General features: G+C 42.1%; 1 protein-coding gene across 1 annotated transcript in view; it reads left to right on the top strand.

Moving 5' to 3' along the window:
* ADCY1 (adenylate cyclase 1) overlaps positions 1 to 17,183 on the top strand; it is a 1,375,168-nt gene that overhangs the window by 812,493 nt on the left and 545,492 nt on the right. The window contains exon 6 of the mRNA XM_069216207.1: positions 2,444 to 2,602. Coding sequence (XP_069072308.1) covers positions 2,444 to 2,602 — 159 coding nt within the window. The remainder of the gene's footprint in view (positions 1 to 2,443; positions 2,603 to 17,183) is intronic.

The following is a 17,183-nucleotide window of genomic DNA, read 5'->3' as shown; positions in this document are numbered from 1 at the left end:
GGTAACTCAGAAACAAGCCAATTAAGTACTCTGGTAAGTCAAAGCGATTTCTACATACTGAAATGCCCTATTTTGTTCAGGCAGTGCTGGTAGTTTGTATGTCTGAAAGTGCCCTGAGGCAGTAGTGTTAGCATCAAACTTCACCCATAAGTAAAATGTCTCAAAGGGATACACTGCTATTACAAATGTAACTACCTCCCGCAAGACGTACACCTTTATTCTTGAGATGATTTGTGACTACCTCTAGTAATTTACGCGTATCACAAGAGCCACCATTTTAACAGAGAAGTTTAAAAAACATTTGATTTAAAAGATTTAGAGAATTCACTTAAGGGGAATAACCTTTCTAAACATAAGGTTTTTACAAACCTACACCAATAGCTGTTCCCTTATGCCCTGTAGGAGATAGACATGATTACTACAGACATCTCTTTTTAACAGTAGTGATGATTTTTCTTGGAATTGCTTATTTAAAGACTACTCAAAGACCCAAAAAGTGTGAATTCCAGCATTGGGTTCCATGTTCTGTAAAGAAAGGCATTGGTTTCATTCTGCAAGGTCTGACTTTCATGGATACCTGAACTTAGCTCAGTGCACCACTGCTTGAGCATAACAGTACAGGTACTTCTACCCCCATACAACTCCACTTATTACATAGTTATTGGGGTGTCTGTCCTTTCTGAGATTCTAATAGTCCCTTTGAAAGGGGCCAGGGTTGCTGTAGTAAATCAAATCCAATTTTGTTCTTTAAAATATCACAGACAATTACTGCACAAAGAGAAAGACACCTTGGCCCAAATTTAAGAAGGGCTTGGCGCCACCTAGCACCACATTAGTGTCATTTTTTTGGCAATTTGTTTCCAAAAACACCACTCAAAATTTACAAAGTGACGCAATGCATGCATTGCACCACTTTGTAAACTCTTGCAACACAATATGCCTGCGCCAAGCATAATGTATGCAAGGGGTGTGTCCTCTGTTAGGAGGCCCAGAAAATGGCACAGTGGAATATATGAGATTCCACTGCACCATTTGTCTCATCAGTTGTAATGCCTGCTCAGTGCAGGTATTAAATTGATACACACCATTGTTTATAATGAGCCTCTATGTACTTTGTAGGATTAGCACCAAAATGTCTGGCACTAATCCTGCAAAGTACCACAGTAGCATTGATCCCTACTGGCACCCTAACACTCTAAAGACTACTTCTAGGCGTTATACTATGAGAGCATGAAGTAGCTTACATCTATTTAGATTTTATGGGATCCCGCACCCTGCATTCCTGTTTACAGCAAGAAGCTTTAATTATCAGTAGCTGAGAGGGTGTGTTACCTCTCAAGAAAAAAACACATCAGCTTCTCTCCTCTCAGACTTGGCTCAGTATCAGTTCTCAGCATAGGACTGGATGCTGAGGCATTGAAGCAATCTGGCAGCCTCTAGCAAGATCTCTGGTAGTATTTTGTGTGACAACATGAGGCGCTGGGCCTCTCATCTTAAATGGCCACTTAATGAACCGTTTGTACTATTGGCCACCAATATTATCTTGTATGGGGAATTTTGGGGGGAATTTCTATTAAATTCCTAACTTAGCATATTTGCATCACGTGTTAGTCTTAGACACACTAGTATAACGAGTTTGGTAAAAAAATATCTCAATACCTCAATTCTGACTACATTGTTTATATTATTTCTGCTATCTGACATTGAAATATAGCTAGCAAGGCACTTGATCCAGACTGATGTTCCATTAGTCGCTTTATCAATGTCATTGTCTGGATAATTTGACACTTTCACAGGTTCTTCAAAGATAAGGACAGGCATTATCTAGGTCAAAGGCAGACAGGCTGATAATCAGGCAGAAAATTGAGTCTTGGCCTGCACAAAATGGAGTCTGGCCTTAGGGTCTTTACGTTAGCCCATATTGTCAGATGTTTCTGGAGAGTTCATAGAGTATATGAACACTTTCATTGACTAGTTGCACCTAACCATATTTGCAAGATTGTAGGTGAGCCAAATGGAGACATTTATGATTTTTGTACATTTTGGTGTGTTAATTTAGAAATACATTTTTGTGGGGAATGTTATACCATGTCTGCAAAGTTGTACACTATAAAAATCTAAATCCATTTATTTGATCTTCAGTTTATCCATTCATTCATAATTTCACTCTTCAGGTCACTCACTCACCCATCATTTGTGAATGTATTAATACATTAATTATTTGAAGATACTGTGCACAAATATTAGTGATGTGAGATTGCCAATATTTGATAGTACACACTGATAGTATTAACTGCATTGACAGGACACATCCTTAGTCAATCCTACCAGCCATTCATGAATGTTAGGGATGACATAAGAATGGTTTAAATAATTGATAGTATTAATGTTGTAATTACATTTATTTTTACTGAAACTAAAACAATCTTCACTTCCTTTCCAGGTCAGTAGCTGAAGCCACCGAAGTTGACCTCAATATGAGAGTGGGTCTGCATACTGGCAGGGTACTATGTGGAGTCTTGGGACTTCGAAAATGGCAATATGATGTCTGGTCCAATGATGTGACGTTGGCTAATGTGATGGAAGCTGGAGGTCTGCCTGGGTGAGTTCTTGTGAATACATCATCAAAGGCTGGAGAAACTTGGTTCTTAATTTAGTTTTTTTGTGAATGCATCTCTGCCAACTTTACATTTTGAGCAGAAACGAAGATGCAACCAAAGTGAAACATGAGAGGACACATTCATAAAACTTAACTATTTGAGATTTATATGTACCAACAACCAGTGAGTCCAGTTCCTGTTTTGTGTGTGTGAATGCTACAAATGTCATATTGCATAATCCTTTACATGTTTATGAAGAGCAGACGTCTCATTTTCCCATACTTTCACACCTAAATATAGTTATGTTTAACCAAAATCGCTCTGGGACAAATTTTCAAAGGTACATCTTCAGGTGATAATGTCCACATAAGTAGACTTATCTCTACATCTAAGTGTGCATCTCTACCTAAATGCAATTCAGCAAGCAAGGTGTGTGATTTATTGCTAATTGTAGAAGTACATGCCCCCACTTCTCTTTACGTGAGGGAGTGGAGACATATAAGACTCAGAATATGACTTTACAATTACTACTAGTTACCTCTGAGAAGCATTCTAAGTATAAATCTACCAAATGTAGTTCTACATATGGTAGGAAGAAACTTCCTCCTACAATAGTCAGCACTAGCAATTGGGAAGAATAGGGTAACAGCAGTCACACTGGAAAAACACTACTACTAGCAACACATACATAGAAGCCACACTTTTGACCCTGTTCCATTGATGTGAGAGGAGTCAGAAACCTAAAAGAAAATGACATATTTGTAATTGTCCTATTAGATGCATTTAATATGTATATTTTCTTATAATGTGAATTGCATAGATGTCTTTGTTGTTTAATGTTGAATGACTATTTTTCACAATAACTTTGTTTTATTTTCTTCATTTCATCAGCTGGTATGCAATGCTTAAAGATATGTGAACAATTGTATTCATTTACTACATTATCCTATATATTAATGTATTTAAGGTTCAATGAACATTTACATGTATTCATTTATTTCTTTACAAATTTAGTACAGCGTTGGTGGTTTGAGCTGGGAGAGTTATTTTGTGCCTCCATTGTTTTCCATATGATTTCCTACCAGTAACTGTGAGTGCCCCAGACATGATGTGTGGCTTACTTTATTCTTGTCTGAAGTACATTTGACTCTGTTCATTCTGCAGTGGTACTGGAGTAGGCATGTGTGTAATGTTTATGAACTGCAACTAATTTACCATTTTGCAGATGTGTTTTTATAGTAGCATGCCACTCACTGTGTCACTTCTTCAGTTTTCCTTTTCTCCTCTCACTTTGTTATTGATAGTCACCATTTCCCAGCCCCCCAAGCTTGCCACTCACACCTAAAATATACAACATTTTTGGCAGAGTGGTATGTGCTCTCGGTAGAAAACTCCCTCCATACCAATACAGGAGTACTACTTCATATACCCTTAAATGCCTTTTGTGAACTGGAACCATTATGCTGGAGTATTCCATTAAACCACTAATAGTCATGTATTGGTACTGTTCTTGCCTTTGGCATGCACTTATCTCTGGTTGTTCTTGCAATATAATGTGGATCTTCTAGTCATGTATTTATCTCTCACTTCACTTTTGAATTTAATCCTTGAATCAGTTGTACATTTAAACACCATTTTACTACTTTATTGGTCTTCTCATTAGGAAAAGTTGAAGGGAGGAGATCAGAGAGCTATTTGGGAACTCACAGCTTCTTCTAAAGAGGTTGAGGGAAGGCCGAGCGGACCCACCTTTTCCTATCTTTTATGTAAGAGACAGTTCCTGCTAATGCAATACTCCCCATTTTTAAAGGTGTGTGTGATTCTGGCCTTGTTACCTACCTGCAGCACAAGTTTGGCATTTTGTGCCTTTGACCTGGGCTTATAATTTTAGGGAAGGTAATTACCAGCCATTTTTGCTCACAGATGCCCCCACTAACTCTTAAATTATTCTGTGTGAAATTAGCATCTTTTGTAGGATGTCCCCCAATATTTGCCCTACCTGCTTTGCTGGATTTAGAACTCTGTTCACTTTAGGAGTAAAGTTCATTTTTCCCCCTTAAACATGGTTAAAGTGGCTTACCCATGACTGACACATTTATCTTGCATATAAGTCTTTAATATATGGTAAAGAAAATGTACCAAACGCATGGAAGTGAAAAGCCACCTTTAGACTGCGGTGCCTGTTGTGTGCTCCCCCGAGTAGGCCTACAAAAACATGGCTGCAGGCCTACCATTGTAACCTGACTGCTGCAGTGTAACATCTGCAGTGAGACTTGCAAAGTAAGAGGCAAAGACCTACCTTTCAAATATTATTGTCACCCCTAGGTAGGCATTGTAGCTCACAAGGAGCTCATGGTATTTAAAAGTGGGACATGTAGAAATCAATATCAGCAGGTTCCATCAGCAACAATACCCTAACAGCTATTTTCACTGTAAAAAGCCTAAATGACCAATTCAAAATGCAGAGTACAGATTAAGATATACATTCTGTATTTCCTGTTTGGGATCAACGAAAAAAATAATTTAGCCGCCTTTTGCAATATATATTAAAAGCCCACTTCAGAGGTGAACTTGTATTTGAAATAAATAATTAAGAAAAGGACTTTAAAAAAAGCAACTTTTTCTCTACTTAAAGCTCCTGGAGACTAATTTACATTAGATGCCCAGCAGCTGTCAATAAACTGTTTGACAGTAATGCAGTATGAAAACTGCTCTTAGAGAAGGACAATGGCTTGGGAGATGTGGGATATTTTGCTTCCCCGCTGGAACACCAGTTGGGAGTGGGTACAAGAACTTTAATTGCTTCAAATGGATCTGCCATGCCACAAGTAAATGTCAAGTGGCACCTGGAAAAGCACAGCCGTTGCCTCCTAAAATCAGACTGGCACCAAACACAGTGAGAGTAAAGTTACCCTAACAACTGGTTTTGAATGACCACAGTCTTTGGTACTGCTCATTACCATGGGAACACCTCTTTGTGGAAACACAGGCTCTGCATAAAGGGAGAAATGGTTCTCCATCTTGTGTTTATGGAATAAGATGCACTGTGTGATTGTTGCAGTAGGGAAATAGGAACTGCTGCAAAAAAGTGGGTAGAGCTGCATCTGGAAACCTTTGGTCCATTGCTCAGGTAGAAGCCCAAAATTACCTCAATACACTCGACCGTACCAGACCCAAATGTGGCACCCTAGGGCATCCTTCTCAGAACACTTTCTGGACCTGTGAAAGATCAGATGAGATGTTGACCTGCTGCCTATGACCTAAGAGGAGCTTTAAAGGACTGGAGATGTTCCCTCTGATATCCAGGACAAAGAAGTGGACTCCAAAGTTCAGTTTTCTGGCTTCCTGTGTGGTTAAAAGGAATCAACAAACTGCAAGAAGCTTATTCCTTAAACTATGCAGCTGAGTAGTTCCATTTGTGCCTGAACTGGTCTTTACTGCTGGCTTCTGCTTAATGCCCTGAGAGCCTCTAGGTGCCTTTCCCTAAGGTCCTGAGAGCTTTAAAATATTACATTGGTGATTGTTTGGGCACCATAAGAAAGTTTGTAAACTTCTGAAAACATTTCCTCCAGAGGTTCTGAGAAACCCACCAGAAAAAAGACTGTCTCATTCTGCATTAGACTTAGACATTTCCATTGAACAATCTCAAATGTTCCAGGGAGCCTGTTTGATGAACCTGCTTCAAGTAACTGACCACCATTTTTACAGCGGTGACTACAATCTCAATGTTGAGGATGTTTCCACAAAAAATTGATAAAGTCAGATTCTGCATTGGGACTTCTAAGAAATGTCAGTATTTTTCTCAAAAAAGTGACAAAGTCTCTTTCTGAAGTGGGACTGTGAAATGTTTTGAACCTATTCACAAGCAGACTTACATCAGGACCAATCAACTTGGTGTATCTGACCCAGACTTTATGATATTGGAACTACAGGATTAGCATTGAGTTGGCTTGCGTCTTTTCTCACAAAGAAGTTTGGATTCCTCCTTGCCCTGCAAATCCATAGGAAGTGGCAGGGGGTATCCCTCAGGGCTTGGCCTTAAGTCCTACCTTGTTCAATATCTACCTCACCCCTTTGACCCATCTAGCAGACATTTTAGGAGCAAATATGATATCCTATGCATTGACAGTCAACTGCTCTTCTGCTCGCGCAAGGGCGAGGAGTTGGATAGAATTAAGACTAAGATAAAATTTTGCCTAAAAACAGTCTTTCATTGGCTTGCCTACTATGAACTAAAACGCAATGAAGATAAAACAGAACTTCTCTTTTTTGGGAATATTTCTTTAGACTTTTGGCAAAGTTTCTGGCTGGAAGATGCCACCCCTCCAGGCCCTCAGAAGGGTGTAGTTAAATATCTAGGGATCAAATTTGCTAACAACTTATTGTTTGACCCCAGACAAAACAATTGACAGGCTCCTGTTTTGGAATCATGAAGTCTTTAAGGAAAGTACTTCCCTATCTGTCCCTTCAATCACAATAATTGGTGATGCAGGCCTTACGATTATCTATATTACCTTATGGTGATGCTCTAAATTTGGGACTACCAGAGCAGCTTCTGGGGAGGCTCCAAGTGGTTCACAACGTGGCAGCTCATCTCTTGTTGAGTGTCCCAGTCAGAACACGCATCTCCCCATACCTACAGACACTACAATGGCTTCCAAGAAGAGAATCCAGTATAAAGCACTCATTTTGGCCCATGAATCCCTGTACCAAATGGGTGCATCTTATCGCAAAGCCAGATTTAAATTCCATAATCACACAACACCAGAGATCCGTGAAAACATTGATGGCAGTTATTCCTCAAATCCAATCTGCTAGAGCAGGTGGAAGATATCTCACCTATCTGGGCTCAACTTTATTAAATCAGTTACTGATGGAGTTGCATCCACTGATGGACACAACGGCGTTCAGGAAAAAACTCAAAACATGGGCTTTTGTTCTGCAACAGCCTATGCAGTTCCTGCTGTATGACCTCGCTGTTTCGCGCTGGGACACTCCTGGAGTACCTGTGCGCTATAAATTGCATTCATCATCGTCATCATCATCAGAGTCTATTGTGTTCAGCCTCAAATCATGCCTAGGTCCTGGTCTACAGCTTCCATAAACTACCATTGGGGCTTGGTGATTTTACTAAAATCTTCTTCCCCTAATTGTATCTTAATAGGTGTGTTCTTCATTCTGCAAACAAATACTTAGCTGTTATGTCAAGGTAATCAATGTTTTCATGACTCATTAATGTGATAAATTATGTTGCACCATGTTTGCTTTCGAGTTCCAGTTATTAGACTCCAATTGTCTGCCTGTGCCCAACTGCTTGTGAGGCTCAGGAACCTGCTACTCATGAATTGACAATACATCTTATCCTATTGTTAAGCTCAGCACACAACCCCCCGTGCAGTTAATCCTCTTGTGCACATTCTGCCCCATGCGTAGCATGTGCTCTCCAAACAGTTTGGCATGAGTCCAGACTTCGCACACAGGCAGGGTGCCCAATCAAACATATGCCCAATTTTGGCTGGAGGGCTTGTGCCCAACTGCAACTGCTGCAACCTCTGTTGTGCATGGATCTTGGCACTGTGCAAACAGTTTAGCTGCAGGCCCTGCACCAACCCTTCCACGTGCCAACCCCCTGCATAGGTGTAGGATGTAGTGGCTGTAATAACATATTTCATTGGGATGTACTTATTTTTTCAACCTATGGAGTCATAAATTTACAACAGATCTGGATCCATGCAGTATCTACAAGTGCCAAAACATATAAAAAGCTCTGTTTCATTAATCTCTTGTAGGTCACACAAAGCACTTTTGTAATGTAAAAATCTTAAAAACATCTGAACATATCTACAGCAAACACCACAAAGCATTTGCAAAGTCAATTGCTCTAGCTTTGACACTTTTGAGTGTGAAAGACAACTTGACTTTGCCTGTGGCAGATGGGTCATGTTAAAAGGTTTTAAAATAATTGTTTTCATTTGGGGTAGTAGTTAAGAGGGTGAGGGCACTCTGTAAGGGATAATCACAAATCCTTGTTAGGGTGAACCACTAAGTTAACGTGAGTTCAACCTCCTTCTAGCTACCATACAGTAAAACTAGGTTTAATTTAGAGGCAATGTGTAAAGTATTTATTCACTACCAAATCAGTACTGCTGTCAAAACACAGCACAAGAACAAACCCAACCCAATTTAGAATAAAAGAGTACATTTTAATATATTATTTGACCCCAAAATGAGAAAAAGCTAAAAAGAGGAATCAGAGGTATGAATTTTTTACATTTTATGTAAACATTATGTCAAAAAGTGCTTAGTGCCAAATGTGGTCAATTGGGAATGGTTGGCATGATTTGAGGTGGATTGTAACGGAGCAGGTGTTAGATACAGAAACCCGGGTTCAACTTGGACTGATGATGTACCTTGAGCCATAGGGCATACTTATGAGAGACTTGCACGGCCTCCCATCACTTTTAGTGATGCAGTGGCAGCACAAACACCACTGAAACATATCTATGAGGCCACAAAGTCACTTTGCTTGGCTTTGATTGGCCTCATATATATGGAGTAAGGCAAGGCAGCATTAATCGCTGCTTTGCTTTACTTTGAGCCAGGTCGGCGTTCCCTGGGCATTGCAGTGGGTTTTCTCACACAACACACATGGATTTTGATACATCCCCAGATTTATGAGATCCTGTATACCTGGGGATGCACCAAAACCTTATACCTCCCCAGTGGAGGCGCAACACAAGTTAAATTGATTCATTTCTCATCAGTGTTCCCTCTTTCTATGTGTGCTGCACATTGGATTTTTAATAACTATGTTAATATTGGAGTAATTGATGTCGATGTATACAATGATACCCTCATATACACAGCCAAAGACACATCATCATTATTAGATTCCCCTGTCGTGAACTCTTCATCAACCCCAGCGCATATGTGTGTGGTCAGGCAGGCTCTGAGACCTAGGCCTGAGGTTACTGAGTGAAAGGTCACAGGTGGGGTAACAAATCCCACAGATAGGTGCAGTGATACCACAATTGTCCCAGGAGATTGGCCCCAATAAATCTCACAAGGTTCCTGTTTTGCCAGCAGCCTCTTATCATTTGTTTGTTCAAGTAAATTCACATACGAGCAACATTTTGGCGAGCAAGATAGGAGCTGATTGGTTCCTCGGACCAAAATGCAGCCGCAGGAAGGGCACCCCCCCCGGATGAATTCACATTTGAGTAACAAGAAAGGTGGGCAGATGCCTCAATTGATTGGAAGTTCTGCTGAATATGCATGGCGGAGGTCCATCCTGAAACTGCCATCAAAGGGGTAAGAGACTACATCAGAGCTTTAGTCCTAGCATTTAGCGTATGAAATAAGTGTAACCTGCAAAGTCACCTTTTTTTAATAGTCAGCGCTAGGAAAGGAGAATATTGCTTGAATCGTTTTTAATATTGTTTTGGTTGTTGATCGCTTGGACATCTGGACTCTGGGTGTGCTATTGGGCCCATACCTCAATCTTATTAGGCTAAATGGGTTTTCTCAGGGCTACCTGTTTCTTAACAGTGTTGGTATCGGTAAGAAGTGAGAGGTGTGCTCGCTTGCACCGCTGGACATGACACAGATGGTATGCTTGACCCCTGGGTGTGATATAGGGTGTAATTTGGATGTTACGAAACAAGAACAAATGGGATCCAGGAGATTAGGGCTTTGGCTGTTGAAGTTATTCCTTCTTTCTCCACATAAATTGTTGTTATCTCTGCCCCAGAGACAATATTGACAATATTGACATGATTATCAGGCTCACTTAGTCCCGAGTGCTGCGCAGAGCTTCTCCTGGTCACAGAATAGTATGCACTAGGGTCAGGCTAAGGTACTTTTGACAAGGTTGTACCTTTATTTGTTTTTGGTGTGCCTTGTCAGATTTTCTTCGTGTCTGTTGAAATGCTCTTGTTTTCATATTGCGATGCTGATAAATTAATGTAACTGTGTTTGTCTTAAGTACTGTGTTTTGTCGATGTGCGATGAAGACGTTGCTAGTTCTCACAATTTGCTATTTGACACCAAAGTAAATCTTGCTATTTTGAGCCAAATTCCATAAGTCTGAATTAACAACCGCTCTTTCTTCTACATTGTGATCCTTCATATGCATTGTAATTTGTGTTTGTTAATGGGTTATTTTGATGCATCTGTAATTAACATTGAGCTCATTAGTTCTACCAATCCCTATTTATGTATTTCCCTAATACCAGAGTAGAGCTAGTAATCCCTGTGTATATATTTCCCCACTACCAGAGTAGAGTTTAAGATTCCCTACAACCAGAAAATGTTAGATGCATATAACTTAAGACCCCCTTAAAACTCAAAAAATAAAAGAGTAACTATCCCCTAAAAGACATAGATTAAAAAGCTTTGCATGTTTTGCCTAGTTACACGCACATACACTAGGGTACACACGTTCCCCTGGCCAAAAGAGGGAACCTTTGACATTAACATAATTGAACACACGAGAACACACATACAAACATAATACACAGGGCTAAGAAGGACAAAAAAGAAGCATTAATTATGGGCCATCTTTGAGGCTGATAACACTAACCTGCAATCAGCAAGCAAGGCATTTGCACCTCCCTGCCATATGCAAGAATGGCGATGCTCTCTCTGATGCCTGCTATCCCTGATTTAGTTTACACCAGTCCGTCCGTCAAAGAAGTCCAAGGGGCCCCTTCTGACTAACAAGCTGTCATGTCTAGGCATGACAGACTAACAGGCCAACAATTTCAGACTCTCCCAGCACCACCCCAGTCCAATGCCAGACCTTCCTGAAGTTCAACCCCTCCATCCGTCGCATTCAGACCACCAAACCTCAGCGGCACAGAGAGCACACATTCCCACTGGTTCTGGGGAACACTCCTGAGTGACAGGGAGATTCATAGCAGTTCTGGACAATGACAGAACTATCGAGGGTGAGGAAAGGGGTCAGAGACCTCCGGGATCTGATGACGGGTGGGGAACCACAGGGTATGCTCAGGTAGTTGAGGAAACAACAGAAAGAGTCTGAGGCCAGGTACCGACTAAGAAGAACAGAACATAGCTTGTCGTAGTTTGACTCTTGCTCTAGGCAAGACTGCCTGTTTAAGGATGACAATACATATGTTTGTAGGCGACTATGCCAGTCCTATAACAAGTCACAACTGTTGTCCTAACCCACCCGGCTCACAAGCAGCACCTCACCAAAAACCCAAACAGTAAAAGGTGACTTGTCTCAGCCTTTATGCATAGACTCAAGAGTGTGACATCTCAGGGAGTGTCGTGGTTAACAGAGATTACTCTGTTCTCACATGAACAACATGTCTCAATCAATAACAGGCAAGAAAGGAGATGCAGTAAAGTTTTCAATAGGTTTTATTAACAAAACTGCAATCTCCGATAAGTTGCATGGGCTGCAATGCTAAGAAAAATGAATAATGCAAGAAACAGAATTGTGAACACGAGAGTCATTAATATAAAGATCTCCACCATCTTGCATTAACTTGAAATGACATGTGATATGAAGTATGTCCTAATACCCTAGCATGATGAACCTAATCTCTAACCTAAATTGAGTTAGGTATGTTAAACCTAATCTACCAGTGCCATGTCCATGAGAAAAGCCCCCCTACCCTCGTTACCTTAGAGTGAAGTCTCTAGATCAGACTCCATAGGTACACGAAGACTGGGTCAGCGTCAAGGCGATGTGCAGCATGGATAGCGTCAATGGCACCTGGTAGGAATCCCTCTGACTATCTGTCTATGTGAGGTGCATTTATACAGATCTCCTTGGACCCCTGATGTAGGTCTGTTCCCAAACAATAGATAACAAGACATGCTTGGGGCGGCAATTACATAAACAACTCCCTTGAAAGCACAAAGTGGTGCTGTACCTAATGTGAATACCAACATCTTATCTATCTCTGCCGCTGATAGTGACGCCTTAGCAGAGTGGCACTGATAGTAGGAAACTAAAACAGTGTCCTGACTAAAAACAATACAGCCACCTTGGAGAGATATAATTAAATAATTGTGCGAAACCAGAGCAAACTAAGTAGGGTAAAAGTCACTGTGTTAAGGGGGCACATGTCTGCAAGCCAGAAGGCTAAGCTAACTCCTGCTAGCCATTAAAACACGTTAGGATTCACTACAAGCTTAGAATGAAGGAGGCAATCTAGATGGGATTTAGAGGAAAGGCGTGAACTAAGGAGAGAGAGTTTGCACCCTGGAAGCACACGTGAAAGAGCAGAACAGTGCATCCTTCACCTGAGGAGAGCAGGGGTAGGTACAGTGCCCCGGTTGCTGAATAATCTTAGGCAGAATCAGAGGGGAGGCTTTTGACTGGGGTTCAAGCTTCACCAGACCACCAACAAAGGAGAAAGGCTGACCCGGAAATCAAGGACCACAGCAGCCTAGTGCAAACTCTGCTTAGACATAGGCAAACCAAGATCGTAACTTTGCGTGAGCACAAGGAGAGCAGCAACAAAGACAACCGCTGCTCCTCTGAACGCGCAGGACAGATAAACTAACACCAAGGAATACAGTAGTTTGAGAGGAAGGCAACATCTTGGCACAACCGTTTTGTCATCATCTAGCCTACTGGACAGAAGGAAGTTATCACTATGATAGACCCTGGCCGCAGGAGGGATCCTTCAAACCAGAGAAGATAGCTGTTGCGAAAAACTACGTCCAGTTGAGGAGAAACCAGTGGAGCTTCCGAGAGTGAGAATATGAGCACTACTGCAGAGGGGCATGTCAGGGACCATCTATGTGCCATGGGCTTTGATGGATAAGGAAGGACTAAGAGCATAACTGCTGCTGTTGAATGGGGCACGGAACAGGATCTCAAGCTTGGAGAAAAACACCGCAGGAATTACCCTAGCCATAGACAATGTTAAAAGTCTGCTAAATAGTGCTATCAGAGAACAGACTAACACAGTTTTTGCCCGATTTTGCTTCCCAGTAATCACGCTGACAAACACAGAGCATAACGGGCCGCATTCAATTCATTTAGGCACCATATATGGACGTCCCTAAGGGAAATGTTCCCTGACTGCCCAGAGATAGGACGGTTGATGACAGAAACCATGAAACTTGGGGGGACCATAACTGATTTTCTAGAGAGGAGGAAAGAATAGTGGAGACAGGACAGTCATGGACTGATAGGGCCCTTAAATCCTATTCTTTTACAATATCCTGAAAAAGGGGCTGCAAACTGAAATCCAAACAGGTTTGGACAACGTAGCAGGACTAGAAACCAAACCCTGACAGGAAATACTGGCGCACATATTGCATTTCAACAAAAAGAAACAGAAAAATGAAAGGTAAGGTAAGAACAGGAGCAAGCCCAGAGAGACACTGCTGTGTTGGTCCAACACAAATTGAGGAAGACTGCCCTCGAGAGGGCCACATTGGCTGCAAGTGTGCAAATGGCACCAGTTCTGAGGAGGGCTCACCGCAAAACTCAGAGGGTTTCAATGTAGCATTAATGATAGAAATCAGGGAGGTGGGCAGAAGTCAGACATCATAAAATTTCACTATTGCCACAGAACGGGCCACATGACAGAAAAATGCTTGTGAAAGGCATACCATGAGCAGAAGTAGATGAGCAAAAGACAGGCCTGTAAAATTTCCATTCGCAACAGCAAGCCCAGGAAAACCTGAATACACCTTATACTGCTTGGAAATCAGTCCACTGCCGCAACATCACAACAGGGGTCAGGTAGTTGGACCAACACATGGCATCAGCAACCACAGACAGGGAACCCAGCCCAACAAGAACCAGGGCCACAATCGTGGAAGGAAAGTGTAACTGTTTGGAGAAGCAATGCCTTTGCACAGATGCAGAACCAAAATGTGCAGTAAACCTTAATACCACCAATTCATAGCATCCATTTCACACACACCTTAAAATGTACTGTACTAAAACTCAAAAGAAAAGCAAACAAAACAACATTAGAGATTCAAGCCTTTACTTTTATTCAGGAATCTCAAGGTTTGTGTGTTATGTGTTCTATCAACTGGTGTCCTCACTAGAGTTCACCGTTCAGGGTGCCTAACTGGGCCTAGACCCCACAGTGCTACTGATCCACTAGGGAGGGGCTAGTCGACCACGCCACAGGGGAGGGTAGTCTGACAAGGGGGGTAGGGTGGCTCCCCATCCACTGTTTAAAAGCAGGCACCCAGGTTCCTGCACCTATCAGTCAAATGGGACAGGTTACTATAATGAGGTCAAAAGATCCCCATTTTTGGACACCCAGCTGGGACCAATTGTTCATTTTGACATGTACTCCCAACAGCAATAGAGCCCCCAGAAAGCTAATGCCTCCTGCCAAATGGAGGCCCCCTTTTGGTTCCTGTTAGAAATGGGGCCTTTGGTTGGCACTCAGGTTACCCCCTGTCCAAGCAAGGACACTCAATCTTGTCAGGGTAAAGGAGAATCACACTCAGTTAACCCCCACTCACACTCTTGGTAGCTTGGCATGAGCAGGTAGGCTTAACTTCAGAAGCAATGTGTAAAGTATTTGTACTAACACTCAAGGAAATAAAGTGAAAACACTACAAAATGGACACCACACCAGTTTAGAAGAATGGGTAATATTAATCTAAATCAAACAAGACCAAAACAACAAAAATCCAACATACACAAGTTAAAATATGAATTTCCAAAAGAATAAGAGTCTTACTCCGTAGAAAACAATGTAAACGATGAGTTTGCACTAAATGCCTTGTTAGCATCAAAAATAAAGCCGCACAGGCAAGTGTGCATCAGAAAAGGCAGCAATGTGTTGATTCCTTCTTCACAAGGAAGGCCGTGAGTCGTTTCTTCCCCAGTTGGGTCGGTGATGCATCGTTTTCTACCCACAAGAGAGCAGTTTGTTGATTTGTGGACGGGGCACCTCGGATCTGCGCAGGTTCATAATGACTTTGACACCCAGGTACGATACGTGGAAAATCCTGTTGCACAGTGTTAGAAAAGTGCACTGCGTGGGGTATGCGTCGTTATCAGCAGCCGCAAGCTGGTGTTGCACATTGTTTCTCCAGCCACGATGCATCGATCTCCCAGCTGATCTGCCAACTTCACCTTTCAAGGGCCCAGGGACTGGATAGGGCACCACTTGGCAGGGCAGTAGTCTCAGCAGAGAGGCCACGTGCTGGCAGAGGAAGTCTTTGATGGCCCTTAGACTTCAAAACAGGAGGCAAGCTCAGTTCAAGCTCTTGGAGATTCTTCAAAAGCAGGAATGCACAACAAAGTCCAGTCTTTTTCCCTTTTCACAGGCAGAAGAAGCAACTGCAGGATAGCCCAACAAAGCACAGTCACAGGCAGGGGCAGCACTTCTTCTCAGCTCTTCATCTCTTCTCCTTGGCAGAGGTTCCTCTTGAATCCAGGAGTGATTTTGAAGTAATCTAAAGTCTGGGGTTTTGGGTCCAATACTTATACCTCTTTCTGCCTTTGAAGTAGGCAAACTTAAAAGGAGAGTCTCTGTTGTGTACAGGATACTGCCTTGCCCAGGCCAGGCCCCAGACAAACACTAGGGGGTTGGAGAAGGCATTGTGAGAGGGCAGGCACAGACTATTCAGCTGGAAGTGACCGCTCCTCCCTCCACTCTAGCACAGGTGGCTCATCAGGATATGCAGGCTACACCCCAGCTCCCTTTGTCCCACTGTCTAGAGGGGATTCACAAACAGCCCAACTGTCAAACTGACTGAGACTGGCAATCCACAAACAGGCAGAGTCACAGAATGGTTTAAGCAAGAAAATGCCTACATTCTAAAAGTGGCATTTTCAAACTAACAATCTAAAAACCAACTTTACCAAAAGATGTATTTTTAAATTGTTACTTCAGAGACCCCAAACTCCAAATTTCTATCTGCTCTCAAAGGGAAACTGCACTTTAAGGATATTTAATTTAAAGGCATCCCCCATGTTAATATATGAGAGGGATAGGCCTTGCAGCAGTGAAGACTGAATTTAGGAGCATTTCCCTGTTAGGACATCACACACATCAGTACATGTCCCACCTTTAACATACACTGCAGCCTTCCCATGGGGCTGCCTATGGCCCTCCTTAGGGGTACCTTACATGTATAAAAGGGGAGGTTTAGTCCTGGCAAGTGGGTACACTTGCCAAGTCAAATTGGCAGTGCAAGACAGCACACACAAACACTGCAGTGGCAGGTCTGAGCCATGTTTACAGTGCTGCTAATGTGGTTGGCACAACCAGTACTGCAGGCCCACTAGTAGCATTTGATTAACAGGCCCAGGGCACCTCTAGTGAACTTTACCAGGGACTTACTAGTAAACCAAATATGGCAATCATGGATAAACCAATCACCAATACAACTTACACAGAAAACATATGCACTTTAGCACTGTTTAGCAGTGATAAAGTGACCAGACTCCTAAAGCCAACAAAAACAGGTCAGAAAAAATAGGAGGAAGGAGGCAAAACATTTAGGGATGATCCTGCAAGAAGGGCCATTTCCAACACTTCCAAAACAAAGCTGTCATTCAGTGTCAGGAGCCCGGCGTCCTACAAGATGCAATAGCAAAGACTCCATAAGCTTCAC

Source organism: Pleurodeles waltl, chromosome 2_1, assembly GCF_031143425.1.
Source record: "Pleurodeles waltl isolate 20211129_DDA chromosome 2_1, aPleWal1.hap1.20221129, whole genome shotgun sequence".
In the NCBI taxonomy this organism is placed as follows: Eukaryota; Metazoa; Chordata; class Amphibia; order Caudata; family Salamandridae; genus Pleurodeles; species Pleurodeles waltl.
This window is presented reverse-complemented; position numbering and strand designations above follow the sequence as displayed.